The sequence below is a fragment of the Rhea pennata genome, chromosome 1, assembly GCF_028389875.1.
Source record: "Rhea pennata isolate bPtePen1 chromosome 1, bPtePen1.pri, whole genome shotgun sequence".
NCBI classification, from domain to species: domain Eukaryota; kingdom Metazoa; phylum Chordata; class Aves; order Rheiformes; family Rheidae; genus Rhea; species Rhea pennata.
Genome location: NC_084663.1, coordinates 109,928,052 through 109,951,411, shown reverse-complemented (window position 1 = coordinate 109,951,411; position 23,360 = coordinate 109,928,052). Strand labels below are relative to the sequence as shown.

General features: G+C 37.0%; 1 protein-coding gene across 3 annotated transcripts in view; it reads right to left on the bottom strand.

The window, feature by feature from the left end:
- USP25 (ubiquitin specific peptidase 25) overlaps nt 1-23,360 on the bottom strand; it is a 97,555-nt gene that overhangs the window by 23,867 nt on the left and 50,328 nt on the right. For all 3 annotated transcript variants that reach the window (XM_062597768.1, XM_062597777.1, XM_062597787.1), the window contains exons 6-16: nt 20,626-20,712; nt 15,563-15,700; nt 14,578-14,654; nt 13,810-13,883; nt 13,017-13,165; nt 10,220-10,347; nt 9,302-9,397; nt 8,843-9,004; nt 6,679-6,887; nt 5,902-5,972; nt 1,645-1,873 (exon numbers count right to left, since the gene is read on the bottom strand). In XM_062597768.1, the coding sequence (XP_062453752.1) occupies nt 1,645-1,873; nt 5,902-5,972; nt 6,679-6,887; nt 8,843-9,004; nt 9,302-9,397; nt 10,220-10,347; nt 13,017-13,165; nt 13,810-13,883; nt 14,578-14,654; nt 15,563-15,700; nt 20,626-20,712 (1,420 nt within the window). The remainder of the gene's footprint in view (nt 1-1,644; nt 1,874-5,901; nt 5,973-6,678; nt 6,888-8,842; nt 9,005-9,301; nt 9,398-10,219; nt 10,348-13,016; nt 13,166-13,809; nt 13,884-14,577; nt 14,655-15,562; nt 15,701-20,625; nt 20,713-23,360) is intronic.

Genomic DNA, 23,360 nt, shown 5'->3' with positions numbered 1-23,360 from the left:
CAACCCTCTGAGCTCTGCCTGTCAGCCAGTTCTCAATCCACCTCACAGTCCACTCATCTAGCCCACACTTCTTCAGCTTGCCTAGGAGGATGTTGTGGGAGACAGTGTCAAAAGCCTTGCTGAGGTCAAGGCAGACAACATCCACTGCTCTCCCCTCAGCTACTCAGCCAGTCATGCTGTCATAGAGGGCTATCAGGTTTGTTAAGCACAATTTCCCCTTAGTGAATCCAGGCTGACTACTCCTGATCACCTTCTTTTCCTCCACATGCTTGGAGATGAGATCCAGGATGAGCTGTTCCATCACCTTTCCAAGAATGGAGGTGAGGCTGACTGGCCTGTAGTTGCCTAGGTCCTCCTCCTTGCCCTTTTTGAAGACTTTCTTCTAATTCTCAGGCACCTCTCCTGTTTTCCACAACCCTTCCAAGATGATGGACAGTGATGTAGCAACAACATCCACCAGCTCCCTCAGCACTCATGGGTGCATCCCATCAGGACTCATGGATCTGTGGGTGTCAAGTAACCTACGTGATCTCTACCCCAAACCTTCTCAACCAAAGGAAAGTCTTCCTTTCTCCAGAGTTTCTCCCTTGTCTCCAGGCTCTGGGATTCCTGAGGGCTGGCTTTAGCCGTAATGACGGAAGCAAAGGTGGCATTCAGTAACTCTGCCTTCTCTGGATCCCTTGTCACCAGGGTCCCCGCCCCATTCAGCAGCGGGTTCACATTTTCCGCAGTCTTCCTCTTGCTACTGATGTATTTGAAGAGTCCCTTCTTGTCCTTGACATCCATTGCCAGTTTTAATTCTAAACGGGCTTAGCCTTCCTTGTTGCATTCCTGCATACCCTGACAATATTCCTGTATTTCTCTCAAGTGGCCTGTCCCTTTTTCCATATTCTGTGCACTTCCTTCTTCTGAGTTTTGCCAGCAGCTCCTTGCTCATCTATGTAGGTCTCCTGCCCCCTTTGCTGGACTTCTTACTCATAGGGATGCACTGATCTTGAGCTTGGAGGAAGTGATGCTTGAATATTAACCAGCTCTCTTGGACTCCCCTTCCTTCTAGGGCCCTATAATTCATGGGATTCCTCAAAGGAGGTGCCTGAAGAAGCCAAAGTCCACTCTCCTGAAGTCCAGGCTTCTGATCCTACTTATTGCCTTACTTCCTCAACACAGGATCATGAACACCACCATCTCATGGCTACTACAGCCAAGGCTGCCCCCAGCCTTCATATCTCCAACCAGTCCTTCTCTGTTGGTTTTACAAGGTTCAGAAGGACACTTCTCCTCGTTGGCTCCTCCACTGCCTGTGTCAGAATGTTATCGTCAATGCTCTGCAGGAGCCTCCTGCACTGTGGGTCACTCGAGTCATTTTGGCTTTTCAGTATTTCAGTTTTATTCTTCAGTGAGCTTAACAGCTCCTTAATAGTAAACACGTTATCATCTGTCTTTTGTTTTTTATCATCTGTTTTTTGTTTGCAAAATGGCAAACAAACAAAATGGCAGACAGTTATGAGCATAAATAGAACTTTCTAGAGTTTTTTTTTTTTTTTTTTTTTTTTAATTTCAAAACTCTGGAAATCATTCTGAAAGTAGCTCTACCAATACATTCAGTTATTCTCCTTCATGCTGAAAACATATTCATGACATTACCTTGCATCAAGTATTGTTCCTTATCATTGATATACATTAAACAATATGCACTGGCATTCCTGTAACCACCAAAAGAGTCACGTTCCAACTCTTCCCACGTTGACTTTGTCACAGAAATATCATTGTACTTCATCCATCTGTTCTGGTGGTGGTCATAAATATACGCCCAGTAGTGTCCTGCATTAGCTTGGCCTTCATGAACTAGCACAGCATGTAATCTATAAGGAACCTAAAAAAACCAAAGAAAAACAAAATGTCAAACTCTCTGTCAGCACTCAGTTCCTAGTAACCTGACAGTACTAAGAGTTATATCAAATAAAATAAAGTGTGAAAAAAAAATGTTAAGAGAATCAAAACATGACACAGAGGAAAAACAAAGAGGTAAACCCAGCAACATGCTAAATTAAATGGCTTTGAACTATTTTAGTTACCATTGTTTTAAAAGAGATCTTTAAAAACGTTAGTGGACCCATAGCATATATGTCTACTCTCCTGTCTTTACAGCCAGGTATCTTCTTTTCTTCTTTTCTTAATTTTGTGTTATTCCTACTTTACTTGCATCTCACAAAAGAAAAAAAAAAAGAAAAAAAAAAGAAAAAAAGAAAAAACACCCTGTGTGTCAGCCTGTAGTGTCCGTGATTTGTTTCAGTTCTGAACCAGTAAACTTATCCTGAAATTTGGAAAGGCGTATGTAAATTCAAGGTAATAAACTCATTGGTTTATTTATGTGTCAATGGCCATTAAGTGATTTTATTTATGCAGAATCTAGGAATTAAATACTTCTATTTCAAAAGGGGAAATCCTTAAGAGTGTTAATGAAACTATAAACACTGGAAAACAACCGCTTTCCAGCATTCAATAAATTAGTAAATTAGTAAAAGTAGTGCTAAGAGAGGGAAGAAATACATGAAGAGGTTCTCCTGTCCCTCAGCGGCAGAGAAGGTAGATGGCAGTTTCTAGGATCAGCAAGGCAAAAAGCATCACTGCTGATGTGCGTATACCCACCAGGAAGGAGGAATTCTGATGTGGGCAGGGGAAGGTAAATAGACAGGTATATGCACCTATATAATATTTCCTACTCTAGCAAATACCTAGCTCCTGCTTAAGTCCTTGGAAATCTGAATGCTAGCAGCTTAGCTAGCAGCTTAGCTAGGATAAAAAATGTGATATCATATTTTCCTGCTGGATCTGGATAAAGGGTCTGTTTAACATAATGTTGTAATCATCATTACCACCACAATAGCCAGTAACCATTGAAATACATGTAACTGTGATTTGAGAAACTCTTTAAAGGTATTCTTAACCTGGTCATTCTCTTTCAGGCTATACACAACTATCTGAAGACTTTGCAACCTCCCTCTGTAAAGCTAGCTGGCTGCAAAGCAAGTGAAGTTAGACTGCCATCCCACAGCCTGAACCTCACGCTTTGTAAATCTCCCAAACAGAAGCATTTACATAAAAAAAAAAAATCCTAGTAACTTGTTAAATTTGACTGCTCCAAGGGTTTTTATTTTTGTTATCAAATCAGGGTGAAAGCCTTCTTAAAGTGATTGAAAATCTATGTATGCACATAAATATGCAGATCCTGTGTATGCAAGATTAAAAAACAGGTAAATGAGATATCTTTAGGCTTCTATAATATCATTTCCTCACCTTAAAACAGCACAGTACAACCCCAAGTGATTTAAGATCATTTTACTTAGAAGTGTGCTAACTGAGTCAACTTCAAGGCCTCTATTCTTGTCTCCAGCTTTGGAGAATTGGCTGTCAGTTGTCTAGTCTGTGCTTTAAGGAATGCTGTTGATCTGTGACTGGAGGAACATACCATACTGACAGGGGAATTTAGCACCAAGAGATGTGTCTTAAAATAAGCTGTTACATCAATAGTAATTAGTGACATACGGCAACACACTAAGTAAATAGCTAGCATTAAGCTGCATAGCTTATACTTAACTGCTCATGAAACATCTGATAAGCAGTGAACTCATGTATGTACAGCAAAACAGTGTAAAGGCATAAAACTATCAGTCTAAGAGACTTAATCTAATTGTCACTGTTAACAATCCTCTTCAGCATTACAGGTACTCTGGGTCATTTTTCCCCTTTTGGTTTCTACATTAGGGTCTTACAAAAACAGAAGTTTATGTTCCATCTTTATAGGATGCTCTATAACCCATTATATGGGCTACTGTAGAGGTCACCCGTAGAACCAGGGTAACAGCCATTGCTATCCACTCTGTTCTCTAAATACAACCGAGTTCTTTTAACAGTAAGAGTGAGATCAAGCTATAAAGCTTTTCTTAGTTCCAGCTTGAGATTAGGATGAATTCCCACAGGAACAACAGATACCTCCTATCTCTATTTCTTATCCTCCACAGTAAGTTCATCGAAGAAGGACAAGAAAAGAGGGGACTCGTATAAGAAGCCTATGAATCTATTCATTCATGAGGATAAGACAAAATAAGGATTTCAGAAATACATTTCACATGATGATTTGACCAGGAAACCCATAGTTTCCTTAGAATCAAAATAACACACAAGGAACAGCTTATTAAGAGTTTCTTATGTAGTTAATGCAGACATTAGAAAATGTCCTCCAAATATCACACAACTTCCTTAAAAAAAGTCTAATTTTATGTGCCCAGATGTCCCTGATTGAGAAGAGAAAAAACTCCCTAGGTAACAGGCTAATACTAAACCATTCAATCAGCCAAATGCAGAAGTGGGCAGGGGAAGGTAAACAGACAGCTATATGCATCTGTCTCTTCCCTACTCTACTAAAAGACCCACTTGGACAAAACAAGATGAGCTGCAGAAGGGCAGCCTTTACCTCCAGTCTGTAATTTCAGACATGCTCTGTAGCTACTTGTTCTCTAACAATCATATAACAACGCATACTACTACTTTCAACTGCAGTCATGGTACAGAACACCCCTCTAAAAGTCTATGTGCTATCTTCGCCATCCTCCATTTCCAAAATTCTGTTTAAAAAGAGAATAAGTATCTAATCTACATTTTATAGATCCGTACTAGAAAAAGTGAAGAAGTTTGTGTGTTGTTTTTAAACTAAGCGGCCTTTCTCTAGTTTAATATTTGCTGACTAATATCCTAGCCAGGAAGAGATATTTCCTCCTGTAACAGGTAAGCCAACAAACGTAGGTTATTTGCATGTAAGATCACCTCGAAAGCAGAAAAAATAAGTGCCTTCACCCTGAGTTGCACAATAGTCCAAAAAGCTGACTAGCTGCACCCAGCAGTTAAGTCCTCAAATTAGTTAATGTACTGTTAGATGACATGTAGCCTGTAGCCTCCCTGGTATAACACAAGTCTTTGGGGGAAAAAAGTGTCTGCCAGTAGAAAGTTTAAAGAGTGCCACCTAGGCAACTCTGTCTGAAACTCTTAACCTCAGAGTTCAGCTGCCATGAACTATAACAAGCTACGTTTAAAACCGAAATGTGCCTCAAGGAAGAACGTAGGCTGAACAGGTTCTAACTGGAAGGAAAATATTTATTCTTACTAAGAGAAAGTAACAGAGGAATAAACCTTAACATTAAAACCTGCCTAAGAAAGTGAACACAAGAATATCAGAGAAGCCATGAATGCATAGTAAAGCATCCTAAAACTGTTGTTCTGATTACAGAACATGACAATTTTCCAAGAGGACAGCACACACTAATAGTTAAAGTTCTCATCAGCATTAAATCAAGACAATTAAAATAATCTTTAGCATCATTAACTATAAATTTAAAACAGGAGCCCTGAAGTCCTACATCTTACCCACAGTAATTTGCCAATTCCATAATTGGCAAAATGCAATGCTAAAAAGCACTAAAGTACACAAATAATGTTTTTTGTATCTAATATTTTGCCATCTTAAAACTATCAGACTATACAGCAATATGGTCAAATCATGGTGAGAAAATGTTATTGTGCTACACAAAAACTGAGGTTCTGCAGTCAAGTTAAAAGTGCTGATCAGAGATGAAACCTATTTTGGCTATTTGTTACAAAGTCAGTTAAACATATGCAAGTCGCATGTTCAACCCATCTTATGTAATCTGTAGAATATTATAAAGCTGTCTTTCATCTTACTGTGCATATTTAAAAGGTTTGCAAAAGCCGTTAGGATTTTCCAATGAAATTTCTCAAATTGTTTGTAGTAGTTGGGTATTTGCTCTGTTTTTAAGCAGCTAAGAGTTGTAATAAAAGTGACAAAATGATCTATTTTGGGTTACCTCATGCAGAAAGTTTACTTACTTGGACCATTGTTTTGTCAGAGTACATCAATTCAATTGTCCGATGTATTCTAGATATACTTTCTTGTAAATCTAAAATAATAAAAAGAAAAAAAGGAAAAATGAAGCCACACATTGGTACATTGATACATCTTTATTTTTTCCCTTATTAAAGGCTCAAATAAGGGTATGTATTTCACACTGGGTACACCTACAGGTCAAACACTGAAACTTTTCGATGAAAAAGCAGACGGAATGATTCATGACATGTTGCAGCTTGCTTGCTGGAGCTCAACCAATCCCACCCTAATAAAACAACTATTGTCCCTTTTTCCCTCAGAGCAATGCAATAGATTATGAGCTCTACCAACTGCAAAACGCCTTTCCTCAAAAATTTTGTCATTTCTCCCTCACAGAAGATGGCTATTTTAAACACCCCCACAGAACACCAAGATACAAAATCAGCCCAACCCACTATCATACTGACAGCTAAGCCTTCCTTGCAGAAAGTTTTCCGGCATGAACACCACTTTCGTTCTATCCTATTCTTCCCAATACCTTACCACACACACAGAAACCTGTGCTGAAATATCAATATCCAGTTTGCATCTTCCATTTACATACTTCTAGTCTGTTGAGATTTGGTATAACTATCTTCCCCTCCTATGAGTCAGAGATAATTTAAAACCAATGAAAAAACTCGACACACACATACATGTATTAAAGCTGTTCCCCACCCCTCTTCCCATTCTACAGATCCTTTTCAACTGCAGCTACATCCTCCAACTTGTGACAATACCTCTAGTGTCATTTTCTACTTCAGTTCTCCAACGATGTAAACAACCTTCTAGAACAGAAAGCTCTTCCTCAGTGATGTGCCTTGGTGCCGGATGCATTGGCAGATCAGGAGGAATTCGTGATTGTGTGAATGGTTTATGTATTACTGATCTTTGTACAGGAGATGTGCTTGGAACATCTGAAGATGAAGGCCCCTGCTGCTCTATTGTGCTGCATTCATTCAAAACATGAAATACAGAGGTGAAGTCATCCTGTATACAAACTGAAAGCTGCACAATAAAAATAAGCTTTCTCATCTGAATACAGAAATTTTAAAGCTGGTAAGTTCCTTCAGCGCAATCCAGAAAAAGTACCTACAATATAAATGTGGAATTACTATATAGCTTCTGAAAACTTTCTGTTGTATTATTTGTTTGCACAATAACAACTCTGGTTGCCACCAAAGATAGAGGAATTGAGCCTCAGTTTGCTCTACGTGAAATGCTATCCAACACGTTCAAATAACATCACAAAAGTAACCATTATGGTTTGAAACATTTACTGCTAAACACCAGAGAGAAAAAATCTTGTCTTACGGTCCATTGATCACAAAATCTATTAAACACAGCAACTTTGGTGTTTAATAACTTCACTTGTCTTATGTCTAGCAGACTTACTTTCTGTGATCACCTACACCTACAGCTTAGGTGAACAGAAGAGCAATAGTGGAAAGAACTCTGATATTTATGCACACTACGATTTAGCGCCGTACCATCTAAACTTGTTTACAACACATCTTGTAACTTAAATTTATCAATGTAACCAACTTTGGGGAATTCTACCAGAGCAGCAGAATGCTGAAAATTAAAATCTATTACCAGCTTTTCTCTTCCCATCAACTAAGAGACCTAAATGTAGTCCTAAACATAATACGAATGTGAAGATCTTTCTAGCAAGCTATTGTTTATCTACTTTGGGTATGGCATCATGATGTGGCCTAAGGAACCTGGAGTCTTTAGTAATTTAGAAAATCCTGAGAACACTAAGAGCTGACAACATCACTCCGCATAACATACGTTCATATTTCTATAGGTTGACAAAAAAGTCCTAATATATTTTACAATATAAATCTCTCATATAGCAGTTTGAGCACTTTCAGTATTATATTGAATTCAATATTATATTGATATTCAAGATATCAATATTATTTCAATTATGTAACAGTAGAGTATTTTCAATATTGCAGTGCAGACAAACAGTGGTACCTTTTTAGAGTTTGTCTTCTCTTATCAATCATCAGTATCTCTATTGACATTGTATCAGTAAGGCATCAGAAAACTTTACAGGCTTTTTGGGCTCATTTACTTCACTTCCCCAAAGTACAAAATTAGGCATTGACTGGACCTAGAACCCTAGTTTCAAAATCTATCATCAAAAGCTCTGATATAAATTGTTAGTGTCCACACAACCAAGTATTATCCTATATCGCCAGTAACTCTCTTAATTTCAATAGTAACTAAAACAAATATCTATCTCCCTGATATTCGGCTATTAGGGATAAAAGTTGTCAGAACGTTCAGTTATTGACAATTTCTGACAGCAATTTAAGTGGTAAAGCTGAAGTGCTTAAGTCTCCGGAAAAAAACAGATCAGTTCTACACCAGAAACTATGAAGGTGTGCAGTACACACATGCTGTCCAAATTCAGATTCTTAAAAGCAATATAGGCCACCTGAAAAACGATGACATCATCAGATACTGTGTTTATTTGGAATTGTGTCATGTCAAGTAAGCAAGAGGCAATACTCAGTGTTTAGAAAACTAAGCAAGCACTCATGTTCAATACTCCAAAGCACTACAGTTACAGTCCTTAGTTTTACTTTGCAATTGGTAATTCTCTAATTTGCTTATAAAATACAAGTTTTTATAAGCACATTAGACCATCTTGTATTTATAAATCTGTCATACTAGAAAATATGTCTAGGAAGAACGCAGAAACTTTACCGATCCCCATTAGGCGATGCTCGGTTTTATTAGCACTGTAAATTAAATAGCTGAATTTCCTCTCATCTCTCTCAGTTCTGGAGAGAGGCAGTTCTATTTTAAATGGTTTATCCCTTGATTGCAGAGGGAGTTTCTAAAGGCAGGGGGAGCGGAGGAGGCGCAGAGCGGAGGCACGGCGGTTACCTTGGCGTGGTCTGCACGGGCAGTGTGCCGCTAGAGGGGGCGCTGGCATCGAGATCGTCAACGGGAGACGTGCAAACCGGCTTGCTGGAGGCAAACTCCAAGGCATACTGCAGCACATCTACCAAGGGGAATCGTTTAGGACCAGAACCATAGCTTAAATATCTGTTAACCATAAAACATATTAATGCCATGACTCACAGACACAGGAAAAAAAGAAAAGAAAAAAAAGTTTTCCAGCAGACTACAATTAAATAAAAGGAACCTTTCCTAACAAATTTAATGCATCAAAACTACTGCTCTTATTCACATTTCCAAGTAAAATAGTAAAAGAAGAGAAAGACAATAGGGAAATTTAGAACAAGTAACTACTAAACACAAAATATATAGATGAAAGGAGTTATTCTGTTCTATATAGCCCATACTACTTCCATTTACACTGAGAACAGTTATCTATAGTACCGTTCTAATCTCTGTTGTAAAACCGTGAGGTATTCTCTAAGTCTCTTGATTTCATCTCGTTTAATTCTTGTTATTTCTCTGTTTTTGTGCATGTATCTGTAAAACATTAAAGTTAGAAAGACACATCAGCCCATAGCATACAACACTGAAATTGAAGTCTATATCCATCAGCGGTGCCATTTACTGTCAACAAAAACCTGATGCTCTCTAGAACCTGATTTATTTTATCTACATGTTAAGCTGTAAAACAAAACTAAGAAAACAGCAAACCCATTAACCCCCCCTCCTATGACTTCCAGGTGATGTTTTAACCCCAATTTCAAAACTCTGTTCATACCACAGATGCATCTTTCAAATCTGTATGCAAATACATATCAGAAGGCTTCTAAATTAGGTGGTTTTACTAGCATCCATGTAGCAGCACCCCTATTTCATTGTTCAGGCTCAGAACAAAACTTAGTATTTAACTGAAGGACACGATGACATTTTGCCTCTATATATAAACAGTATTTATTGATGCTCAGCATCCCTATGTTTCAAGTATCTTCATTCAAACTATGCAGTGGGTCTGAAACGCCATGGAATACGAGACTTTCCTCCCTCTTTCCCAGATGGGCCAATAAATACATCAAAGTAATGTGAGCTTTCAAGGTGTTTTGCCTACATGTACAACTAGCTAACAATAAACTGGGTTGAGGACTGAATTGTAAGCAGGTTTGAGCACAAAGGAGCAGCATATCTGAAACTAGGTAACTGCATTTTCTGATACACTCACCGAAACCCATGAAATTACAACTCGTCTATCTAGAACAGAAATTTATTGTGATTTAAGCCAGCATAAGATGTACTAGTAATTTCACCAAACTGCTGAGATTTAATTTATGTTCATACTAGGATTTTGCTGACATTATACTGTACCTGTCCAGATATAAAATTGGAGGAAATTCTAATTTGTTGTGTATCTTCTCTGGTCTCCCCAAGGCTTGATTAAATTCAAATCTTGAGAGCTCAAAGGTTAAGACAGGAGGAAGTTCAGTGAACCAATGCTAAACAAAACAAAAAGCAGAAAACCCCACAATGAATGCCTTCAAATAACAGAACTTTGGACATAACGGTATAATACTTGCATATTGACAGCTACAGAAGAAATTGGTTTTAAGACAGTGGGTGAGCATAAGCTTTCCAAATTTCCAATCTTCCAGCTTCACTGAAAATGAAGATCATTTGCATCACTCATGCTGCAGCAGAACATTACAAGTCACCCACTGCTAAGCGGATAAAGCCCCATCTCCTTTAGCCTCTTCCTTTCACATTTGTCTTGCTCATTTTGAAAACAGCCCACACTTGAACCAACCCGCGTTGACAGTGTCCCTTCCTCCTTTTACTCTCAAAGACCACTGAACGAGTTGGATATACTGTATGGAGAGCTCTTCCCTTCAGCTTCCTCATGGTTTCTGACCCTTTTGTTCACCTGAAATCACTCAAACTTCCCAACAACCTCCTTGTGAACATGATCAGTAAGTACTCAGTACTCTCAAGTCAGGCAACCCTTCTCAGCTCTGTCGAACAGATACTCTTTCTGGAAATCTCCTTCCTACAAATATCCTCTCCTAAACTTTCTTCTTATCTCTCCAATCATTTTTACCGTGTTCTTAGACCAGTCCATATTGTTGTCATCTTCCAGCTTTCTCTGGGAATTCAGCAGGAGTCTATCCTTAGCCCTCATCTCTTTCCTTTTATACTTTGCTTCTCAGTAAATGAAACTAGAAGATGAATTCAGCTACCATCTCTGGCATTAGAGTCGTTCCAATCCCACCCCGAACTGATTAAAATTCAGACAGTTTCACGGAAGCCAAAGCTCAACACTACCAAACAGCCTATGATTATCCATTTTCTGTAGTTTTCTGGCATTGCAGGTTCAAAAAAAAACCTAATCAAACAGAAAAATACCCACAAGTGTTACATTTCTAATCAAGAATTTATAATAGAACTGACATTTTATGCATGAATGTACACAAGTTTTAACTACAGTCTTCAGGCCACAAGATGGAACAATCTTGCCTTCACGGTATCTACATACAAGATTACGCACTGCATAAAGGAAACACACTTTGAATTATATGAAGATATTAATGCGTTTTTTTCCTTCTAATTATATTTCAGAAAACATGCTTATTACAATAAGCTATTTACATAGGTGCTAGAATGAAAAAAAATATGATTTGATTTATTATTATTTGATAAAAAAAATAAGCTAACCAGGAAAACAGATTGCAAAAGTGAACCTATGGATCTTTTGTTGAGAACATAAAATTGGAAATATGACTTCAAATTAGAGGATGATTTCAGTATGCTTCATTAGGCTTAGTAATTAAACACAATGTGTATGTTGATATGATTAAAGGAAATAGAATTTTATTATTGCAGAAGATTGGCAACAAGAAAGAAACTATACTTAAACTTTTTATTCAGGTAGAATATACCTTCCAGGATTTCACATCTTTAGAGAAAGCATGATGAAATGTGAATGACTGTGCAAAGAGAAAGCAGTCTACCTTTAGGGGCAACGCCAATAACCTGCAGGTCAGTAAAGAAAGAGCCCTGCCACAAAGAAATGCTGCACAGATACATGCATGCCAGCAAGAGCGGATATTTCAGAGCCCACTCTCTGGGTTCTGCAACAATTAACCACCTCTTTTCCCTATCCCTTGACTTCTGCAGCTGAAGACTCATTTATCACCTTACCCCAATATCACACACTGCTTGCTTCGCTTCTCAGTGTCATTCCACCTTCCTACCTCCACCCATGTCTCCAGTATGCTCTGACTTTTGGCAGACTCTTACTCTAGCAATAGCTCTATTGGGAGGAGAAGCAGCCCCCAGAGGAAGCCAGCCGAAAGGAAGCCCCTAGACATCTGTCCACCACAGTAAGCAAAAAGGGGGAGAAAAAAAAAAAGAAAATTGCCCACTACTGTGCGCGAAGAGGAGGATGATAGGAGAAGACGGTAAAAGTAGGGAAGGAAAAGAGGGTAGGGTGCCAAGGAATAAAAAGATAGAGCACAGAGGAAAAATAATCCTCTGAAGGAATGGTCAAATATGCAGCTTGCGCATGCTCTCTACAGCACAGTACAGTGTGGTATGTCAGCAAGAGCAGTGGTTAACTACTGCAGGGCATTACACCAACGACCTCTCTGCAGATCAAATATCAGCAACAGGTGGGAACCAGCCTGTGCCAATCACTGTAAGCACTTAATTGTGCCAACTTTTAGTAAGCACTAACTTTATAACCTATGAAGAATAAAAAGAGATGACACTGGATACTTCAAGAGAGGTAACAATCCCCTAAAATTAACAATCCAATTATGCCAGACATCAGAACCTGCAGAACAGCAATGAACAGCGGTTGCCTTAAAAAGAAACAAACAAAAACCAAAAACTTGCTGATTTTTCCTCAGGAAAGAGTTCAATATGAACTGGAACCTGAATTCATTGGGAATACTCCCAGTAAGTTCAACATTCTTTGGACAGTGCACATCAGTGTCTTTCCACACTCATTGATAGCAAGACAAGGTGTTCACTCAAGGCAGCATTAAGTATATCAACAGTAGCTTGTAAGACCTATAGCACAGCATTCTGTAGACCATAAAATCCCAATGAAAAATAAAAAGCACTATCAGAATGCCCTGAGAAAAGCCCACAGGAACATTTAACTCACCTCCTGACCAGACTTTGCACAGTTTTCTGAATGGAGAGATTCAATTTCCCCTTCAATCATTGCAGCTTCTAGGCACTCGTGCAGATCTTTAAAGCCATTAACCTGGAGTGGATACTGGCCAAACATTTCTGTGTTTTCAAATTTTTTACCTTCACATGAGAGATTAAACAGTTAAGGGCTTAGGCACATGCATTTAATCTTTTGACTATCTAATTCACATGTACTAGTATACTGAATGATATTCCTATTAATATTCTCACATTGAGCAAATCAATGATACACATAAAAACAAGATACTCAAAAAAAAGCAGTTTGAACATGATATTGAAAATGACTACATTTTCCTCTTCAGCTCATTTTTATATCATTTTTACATTTATCGGGTATAAGGAAAACTCAAAATGACTCAGCACTACAGATGTATGGGAAATTTTACACATGCAAAGCCTTCTGTATACTATTAAAAAATAGTGGCAAAAAATACACTGTAAATCAGTTCTTGCAAGCATTTATGCTCAGTATCTCACCCTAACTTCTGCTTCACTTAAGGACATACATTCAATTCCTAAAAGCTATCAGAACAACCTTTCCAGATCACTGAATTTCACTACATTTACCTACAGTCTCATATTCTCAGGACAAACCTTTTGTCATAGACTAAATAAGTATTCTTGAAGTGTGTATCTGCAGACAGCTAAAATATTTTACAACTGCAACTGCACGTTCACTTCTGCACTCAGACAAGCACTGAACAGATACTGATACAAAAGGTCAAGTAAATTCAGATGCATACCTTCAAGCACACCTACTGCTAGAAATCGTCCATAAAACAACTCCACCATTGGGTTCTTTGGCTTTTCTCCATCCCTGAAAACATGAAATGTGTTTCCGTAAGATTAAAGCCAAAGCCTCTACTAAATACAAGCAGAACATTTTGAATTCACTATGGAAATGCTGCTTATCCCACTTAGTGTACATTAAGTTTTGTGCTTTCTTCTAATTCAACTATTTGCAATAATAAAATCTATATTCCAAAAAATAAGTTTCTGAACGATTTCATTCTAGAAGTTATGTGAATCAAATTCAAAATAAAAATTCAAGTAATTAAATTGTATGTGACTTTTGTAAAAACTATTTCCTCCAATACTCCAGAAACAATTACATATTCAAAAGGCAGCTTGCAGATGTTCACTTACACAAACAATGAGCATTTATCTTCTGATAAAAGAAACAGAAGCAAGGTTTTAAAGTATTTAAACTGTGGTATTGAGAAACAAAACTGTATTCAAATGAAAAAAAGCCTAGCTGATTACTTACAATGCCCATCTTTACTGTCTAGTTACTTTGGACTTCATTCAGCAAGATTTCCAAAATGAAATAAGAAGGTGGAAAAAGACAATCACTGAAAATCAAAAGGTAACAGCATATATGGAAAAACACTAACTGAAACAAGCTACAGAGTTAGGTGTGTTTCAAACATTCAATGAGAAGTGGATTTCTGATTCTTTGGTTTGCTTTTTCTTATTAAAATGTTCACTAGGGTGAGAAAAAAAAATCTTACCTCTCTTCTTCAGCTTTAATCTGGAAGGCATCTTCTAACCAATCTAATAATTTGTGTGTAAATTCACTAACATCTTGCTATTGGAAAAACATAAAATAATCAGTACACATTCACACATACTACAGAAAATAATGAGGTCTCATCCTCACAAGATCAGCTTAGCAGTATTTCCCCCTAAAAGAACTCCAAAGTCACACTGTGGCTAAGACTACACCATGACTACTTTTCATGGCTGGCTCTTAGAGCACATTACTGTTTTAGTGCTCCTCAGCCATTGCACTGTTCTGTGATCGTTGATATTCTGGCTCAGCTTTCACATTGTGGTAGTCCAAAGGCATCTTACGAATTCCATTGTTCAAATCCTTTGGTATCTAACAAGTGGTGACTAGTATTACTTTCAGAGAGCACTAAATTCAGCATGTTGTTGTAATTAAATACCTTAACCACATAACCTCATGTGGGAAAACTAAAGCATCTGAGGAACATAGTGTTTCTCAGAAAAGCATTTAGGCACACTCCTCAAATATGAGTATCGAGACTCTCCAAACCAATATCTAGATAAACAAAAGAGTATACTTTGACTATACAGCCCTACATGTACTACTCTCAGACAGTTTATTCTAGAACAAACCTCATTCAAAAACTACTGACCTAGAAGAGAAACTAAACCCTGAAAGCAAGAGTGTGAAACTATTAATAAAGATTCAAAAATGAGGTTAGCTAGTTTACTTTGAGGTTTCCAAAATAATAGGAAGAAATGTATTATAGTAGGCATACTCTCTGGAATTAATATTTGTGTATAGAACTGACTATAAGAGATCATGTAATATTAGAGGAAAAAACTTAAAAAGAAAGAATAATTAGAAGTTTCTTAGTGGTACCTGGGGAAATTCTGCATGTTTGATTGTTCATTTTAAGTATTTCCTATTACTCAAAGACTCTAAGAAAGCATGTTTAAACTTGAATGAAAATACGTAAAAATTACCTGCTGGGAATCATTTGATTTAAAAGCATCTTTAAGGATTTCAACCGCTCTAGATGGGTCAACATATTTTCTCTTTGAACCAACTAGAAGTGCAAACAGGTACCTCAATTCATGCATGAAAGGTAGATTCCTATGTTCCTGTATTTGAAAAAGAATTAAAAATATTTAACAAAGTTGTAATAAAAATATACTTTATAGAAGAAGTTACTAAATGAATTAAGCATAAAATTCAGCCCATCATCATAGAAATACATAGGCTTACTTGCAGCACTTCTAAGGTGGTGCTGCATGCCTTTGACTCTCTAAAATACAATGAAAATGAAGTTACATTTCAGAAACTGAAAGTTCTCTGAAACTGCATTTAGATATGATTGTTTGACCTGAAATAAGGCTGAAGGGACAAGTGGTGACAGCACAGAGCTGTCTTTAACACAGAACTGTGGCTCCCAAGGCCTTCTACTCAGTATTACACACCCAGGGCCCACATTCGTACTTCTCTTGGGCTGGTGTCCCCAATCCTACACGTCATTTGTCATCAAGCTTATTTGGAAGCCACTAATTAAATGAAAGCTGATGTGAACAACTAACAACAATCAACTTCGCACACAGAGAATGGAAAAAGAAGAGATAGTCTTTCCCTGAGAACTATCTATGGAATTTCATTTTTTTAAAATAATAATAATAATAATAAATTCTCCATGAGATCCTTTGCAGCAACTCACTATCAAGTATTAGTTATTTCTACATAAACCACATAAATCTGACATAAAGTTAAGTAGGTGGGCTGGCTAAACGATGATGCGGTGAAGTTATCTACATTTACTGGGCATCCGAAACTGAAGAAAAATAATTTCCAAGAGGGATCCATTATTAAAAAAAAAAAAAAAAAAAAAAAAAAGTAATGAGTTCAGAAATAAGAAACAGCCTGTAGGCATTATACAACATGAAAAAATTGAAAGACGACAGCATATAGACCTACCAGTTAGTACACTCAGAAAGACTTTATAAAGCCTCTGGAATAATTTGTACTAATTTTATTGCAACTAGTATCCCTTTCTGCCTCTAGCAGAATTGCTGCTGAGTCTACTCACTTCCTAGTACATTTTAAAATTTATTTTTCACTGAAGACTCTCCATTTACAAGATGTGAACAGATTATTATTTCTGTCAAGACAGATCTCTCTCTTACTGCTGAGCAGAGAGCTGTCACATATTTGTGAAAATAAAAGACAAGAACTACCCACTTGTATTTAGAACAACAAAATATCATTCAAATGAAGCACAGGTGCTGGCCAAACTGGTATTATTTGCTGATAAACTACTGCACATGCTGATTAAAGAGTAGACTTGTTTATTAAATCCTACAGAATTATATACAGCATGCATAAAGCATTTTGTATACAATGCCTGTTTTACTTTGGTTTTTAAAAAATATGTAGTGAAGTAGGATAATAATACCTAAATAATACCTAAAAACTACCTCTACATATGTGAATTCCCAAGAAGTTTTACTTGACCTTCTAGTCCACCTTGCAAAACACCTACCAGTTAAAAGTGAATGATCACAGAATCCAAAATAGCTAAAAGATTTCATTTAATGCCACGTTAATTCAGTATTAATCATCAAGACTAAAATCAGCCTTCTTTTACATCTTTCAAGCAACTTTAAACGATAAAATAAAGAAACAAATTGTGAAAGTGATTTTTCTTACAATTTTCATAAAGTGATCTACTAAAGATGAACAGAATTTCAAGTTTTAAATACAGGTGCTTCGACACTAGTGATTATTCATATGCATAATACAGATGATCATCCACAGAATACTCTAGATCTCACTTTCCTTGTTAAATCCAAAGTACACAGGAAGTGAGCATCACTGCATTACTTATCCAAATTTACAATACTAATTTGACTAAGTTTTAGGATACTTGTAGCTTTAGGATGAACAATTGGTCACTGTTTTCAGTAGATTACTCGGAACAAGCATCTCTATAAAGCTTATAAAAGTTCTCTGAATCTAAAAAAATCTTTGTGGTAGTTTTTTTCCTTTTTTGAGGAAACTGCTTAATGCATTAGTCATGATTAGATCAGAGTATGTAGGCACTACCACAGCAAACAGTAATTCTGACTAAGTAAAGCCTCAAAACTTCAAATAGTCATGAGCCAGTCGACAAGAAAATATATACAGGTCCACTAAGGATATGCACATTAGAACAAAAGGAATTAGTGAAGGTAACTGCAGTACAGCCTAAGGCTCTCAATTTTAAAGCTCACTGTATGTATGCCAAAACAGGTTAAAAAAAGATCTGGAAATAAAAACTGTATTAGAAGCTTATAATCTAAAATGTTCTGCATTTTATCACTTATCCTGCCTGCATAAACAATCTTTTAATACACTTATGTAGGAACAATTATGATTAAGAGATGCTTCTAAAGCAACAATGTTTCATACATAGCAAATGTTCACTATCAGTCGCTGTCCCAAAACAGGCTCATAGCAATAACGCTGAAACAGAGGGAAGGATGTGCTAACCTGTAGGCACAGGTAATTCACTCCCTGTAGTAATAAAAGTTTCTTGAAGATATTGCCCAGACCAAACATTTACCTTGTTCAGCAAAACAGACCCGTTCATATGACAGCATGAGGTTAGAGAATTCCAGGTCCCCTGCTCCCAGTTAAGGAGTTGCACAATTGTTAGCCTCACTATATGTTTTAGGCAGTGTAACCTTGGGAGAGCAAACTAGCTACTCTAACTACAGAGCACCACGTTTTGTTCCACAGAAGAAAGAAGAGTAAGAAGCCAAGGAAAATGAACTTCAACAGAGAGGGGAGGGGGAAAAAAAAGTTTTGAGACTAAGTATATGCTTGAGTTTGAATTCAAGAATAGCAAAGTTCAAATAGCTGAGATAAACAGGTTTTTAAGAAGTCAAAATTTATGAAATGACTTTCAGTCAAAAAATTTTACATGCTAAATTATTAATATTTGAATTCAATATGGTGATTGGAAAGAACAAAAAGACTTCACCATGAAATATTCCCTAAACCACATGCTTTAATTCCAAATTGAGAGACTGTCATGATCTTAGCATTAAACTCTGCTTTCCATCCACTGGAAGAAGAAAAGAATATAAATCAAGACTCTGAAAAGCTGAGATTATAAAAATCTGGTCTTTATTGGCAAAAGAAATTGACCCTAGGTCATGGCAGTAGTGTATAGTGTTTTTTAAAAAAAAAAAAAAACAAAAAAAAAAAACAACAACCAAAAACCCCCACATACCTAAATTAAGTCAAGGTAGTTCTAAAACAAGTAAGCAGATGGAGGTAAGTTCCAGGGCTGCTGTTTTTTGGGGTTGGGTTTTTTGTCAACTGGTAGTGTATATTACAACTTTAAATTAATTTGTCTCTAGTAGTCTTCACTCCATAAAATGCAAAATGAAAGCATTGTATTTGGAAGAATTCATATTTATTTCTTGTATGTGGCAAAGTCCCAAATAGTGAAATGTTCTCTTTTCCTAAATTCTCCTCAAAATATATTTCAACACAAATCTATGCTTTTGAGCAGAAAAGATAGGACTACACAGGTTTAATTATGTCATTCCATTTTGAAATTTAAGTTAACATTAGATATAAGAGAGGATACAAATCACTACCAGAAATTCTTCCTAGTAGGCTTGTAGAAGGCAAGGTTCCTACCCAAATCTGTATGTGCTTGTCTGATGTCACACTATCTCACACAGCCTTAATGTGGTCTGCCATGGTCAGAATTTCTAAGAAATAGCACTTTGGAACTGCAAAATGCATATGACTGCTAGTTCCAATGCCTGGGCAAGAGATTTTACGCAGACAACATTCTGATGTTATCTATTTTGTACCACCTCTTAGATGTCAATTACTTCTTAAGCCCTGACACCAAGGCAAAGAGCTCCAAGTACTTGTGGATATTACAAGAACTAATTATATGACAAATACTGAAATGTTAAACTGAAATGTTAAACAGAAAGTTAATCTAGACATTGAAAAGGAACTTCCCCTATATAGTGCATTCCTAGAGGTTTCAAAAACAGGCACTATCATCTTCTCTATATTTTCTTTTGCTTTTTTACTTACAGCTCTTACTTTTGCTACTGAACATTCCAGTAAAGCCTGAAATGCCAAAAAGCTAAGAGCAGGCTCACAACACATTCTGCTTTCTAAAATTTGAAGGCAATAGTCTAATTCCTGGAGATGCCAAAATTCATTGCTCTCTAACCTGATAGAATTTTGGCATCAAATGTCTTCATGCTTCATACAGCCACCTCCTCTCCCCATTCCTCCTTTGCAGCTATTTCGTAACACATAATTCAAAGTACTGTCATGCATCCCTTCCTCGGAAGGCATTCGTGAAGGTAGAAAATTTGGCCTGTTTTGTCTCTCAATCCATAACTATTCATCTGAGGTCACAAGAAACCTGAGCCAAACTCTTCCCTCCACACACCCAATCCCATACGAGTACCAGAATAAACACGGGAAAATTTATGCTTACAATCACCACTCGAAAAGGCCAAAAGAGACAAGTTAATAACTGAAAGCTTAATCTCAAATCATGAGCTGCAAGTAATTAACAACCCCCCCCCCCAAAACTAATGAAGTGACCAAGTCAACACAAACAATGTTGTTGGCAAAGCTATGCAGATCTAAAATATATGGGGTAACAGAAAAGCATGCTTGTAACTGGACAGTGTGAGGGGACTAGAATAAAACAAGGCTGCTAATGTGAATTACATTCACATTAGAAATGCTTTCCCAGTATAGTCAAAACTGCCACAGCTGTGTCAGCAAACTCCTTCCACTAGATATAGTCTAAGCAGCAGAACTCTGATCAAACTCTAGATATATTAACGCTCTCCTCTGTACTCTACTGTCAGACTAAAATATTTTTAACACCAGATAAGTGATAGGGAGCTCAGAAAAATGTTAACTGGCCCCTGTAAAATTTGTGCTACTTTGAAATAGAGAACAGTGTAAAATTCAATTACAATAGAGAAATGCCCTTAACCACTAGAGAAGTTAGTTTCTATTTTACCTTTTGGTTTCGGGGCAAATCTTGAGCATTTGCAGGAGCATTGAAATTCAAAACTAGTCTTCGAAACTCCAGTAGGTTAAATAATGACTAGGGGGAGAAAAAAAAAAAAAAGTTTAAGCACTTCTGCAAGAAAAAGATCTTCCAAATGTGCCCTAGCAAAATAAATGTAAAGTTAAACATAAGCAATGCTAAAGTCTCATTTCTGAAGCTATATTATTTCACTTAAATTTGTTAATGTATTTTCAATGGAGGACAATTATTTTTGCTAAGAAAATTGTATAATTAAAAAATAACTTATTTAAACTTAATAATCACATAAACAAAACACTGTAGATAAGTAGAATAAATTACATTTTACAAGAATTCCATTAAGTCTGTAACTTTCAGTTTTCAAAACAAAATGAAATTAAAGCCTGTTTAGACATGTAAAATTAATCTCACAGCCCCTTTATCATCTAACTCCTCAAGGAAGAAGGTGTATTTTTCTACATTCAGCTAAAATCCACTCACATTTATCTCTACTTTTTGCATTCTGTCCATTTCTCCCATTATTACAGGATCTGAATACCTCCCAACAGCGTAAGGGAACTGGATTAAATATCTTTACAAGTAAGGAATTGGTGGTATTCTCATTTTATAGATAGTAAGGCAGGAAAACAGGTGCCCACAAGCACACTCACAAAGAACAACACAGAATTATACACTGAACTATTGAAGCCATGAGCCTAGAAGAACAAGAAGCAAGACAGCAAAAACAAAAATCCAAAGGAGTGGCTTGGAAATAAAGTCTTTGACTGCCACTCACACGACCAAAACATTGCTCTTCTGAAGAAATAAGAACTACCTCTTGTTCAAGTTGAAAGTTTTAGCGTTCCTTCAAGGTAATTTAGCCTTAATACCTTCACTTTATTCCTGCAGACCAGCAGTTAAAACAAGGAAAGGATTGCAGAAAGTATCCCAAGTACTTTAAAGATGCTCATCACCACAGAAGCACACGAAGTATTTGCCCTTCCGTCTATTCCCTTTGCTTTTACAGTCTGTAACTATTTATAATTTATAAATAACTCTCTTCCTGATTACGTAATAGCTCTTTAGTTTGGAAAGGGAGAGCTTGCCTACTCTGACAAAATACTTTGATCCTGCAACTTGTCCTATGCAGGTAAAGGCTTAAGGCTTCACAGACAACAACAGATTTAATACGGTTTCATCTCCATAGTGCCAAGAAAGTGAAACTCAAATCGTTGACAGGACACTAGGTTTATTCTAAGAATACAGAAGACTAAGGTGGAAAAACGATCCATTTGTTAAAAGTTGCAGCATTCATGACTCTCCTGAGAGAAGAGCCTTTTCCAAGCTTGACCTCTTCCCATACCTCAAAGTACAACATCTTTAACAAAAATGCAGATAACCAAAGTTGTCCTTTCTAACATTTGTGGATTTAAAAAGCACACACTACAAAAACACCAACCAGAAGAAAAAAAAAAAAAAACACCTTTCTGACCTCCTTAAATCAACATAGACAGTCAAGTAGGGAAACCTTTCTTTCTGCTTTGATGTTCAAACTGCAGGTGCTCCTTTTATCCTTCCTTGTAGAAAAAGAGGATCAAAAATCTGAGTCGGCTGTTTACTTACTTGAAGAGTAGAAAATGTTAATATTTAATTCATGTGTTATTCTAGAAGTTCAAGCTAATTGAAGTTTTGTCTCATGATGTAACAGCATTCCACCAATGGGCTTTTCATCAAGTAAAACATAGTAATGTCTTACACACAAAATAAACCAGCCGATGATATATAATGTCCAAAAAGTGGCTTCTCTCCAGGACTAATCCAAGCGCCATCAGTGCCAAACCACTGAAGTGGCCAATTTCATTATATACACGGATTAATTACAGAAAAATGTCCAGAATGTTATGATTTTCAACTGGTCTTCAGTCCACACATTTTTCAGAACACCACATTTCTTTAATCTATAATTTTAAACCATGCACATGGAACTTCATACTATTAAGCTGAACTTCTGCTTTTTCTGCCTCAGAGACTAATCGAGATGATTGTTTAGTACACTTTCAACCCCTTCATTCTACTCAAAATTTCTTAATTAATATGTTTAGTTATTAAACTTTCCAAAAAAATAAATTTAGAGTTACAGTATATTAATTTGTAGATCAGAGTCAACTACATTTATTCACAGGAACAGGATTTTACCGTACATACAGTCACACTGAGATGTATCCGAATGCCTAGAGTAATGCACTGCCAGTGATACTATCAGGACAGTACTGTGTTGCAGCTATTGTTGGCTGAGCCATATCAGCTTCAGAAAATTTGTCTCTTTATGAGAAACATCTGTGAACAGAGGATTTCACAGATTTCTAATAATCAGATACTACCATGTAAGTAAGTGTGTGTATGAGACCAATGACTTTTTTCAAACAATTGAGGAAGGAAGAGAGGATGAAAGACGAGAAATATCATGGCCCAGCCACAGCATGATTCAGCTCAGAAGCGACCTCAGGACTTCATCAAGTCCAACCTCCTGCTCAAAAGCAGGGTCACCTACCAGAGCAGACCCGCCTCATCAGGACTTTGTCCAGTTGCATCTCTGAAGACCTCCAAGGACGGAGGTGCAACAACCTTGCGCAGCAACCTGCTCCACTGCTTCGCTGTCTTCCGCATGAAGAAGTTGCTCCTGATAAGCAGTATGAGCTTCCTTTATCTCAACTCACACCCTCTGT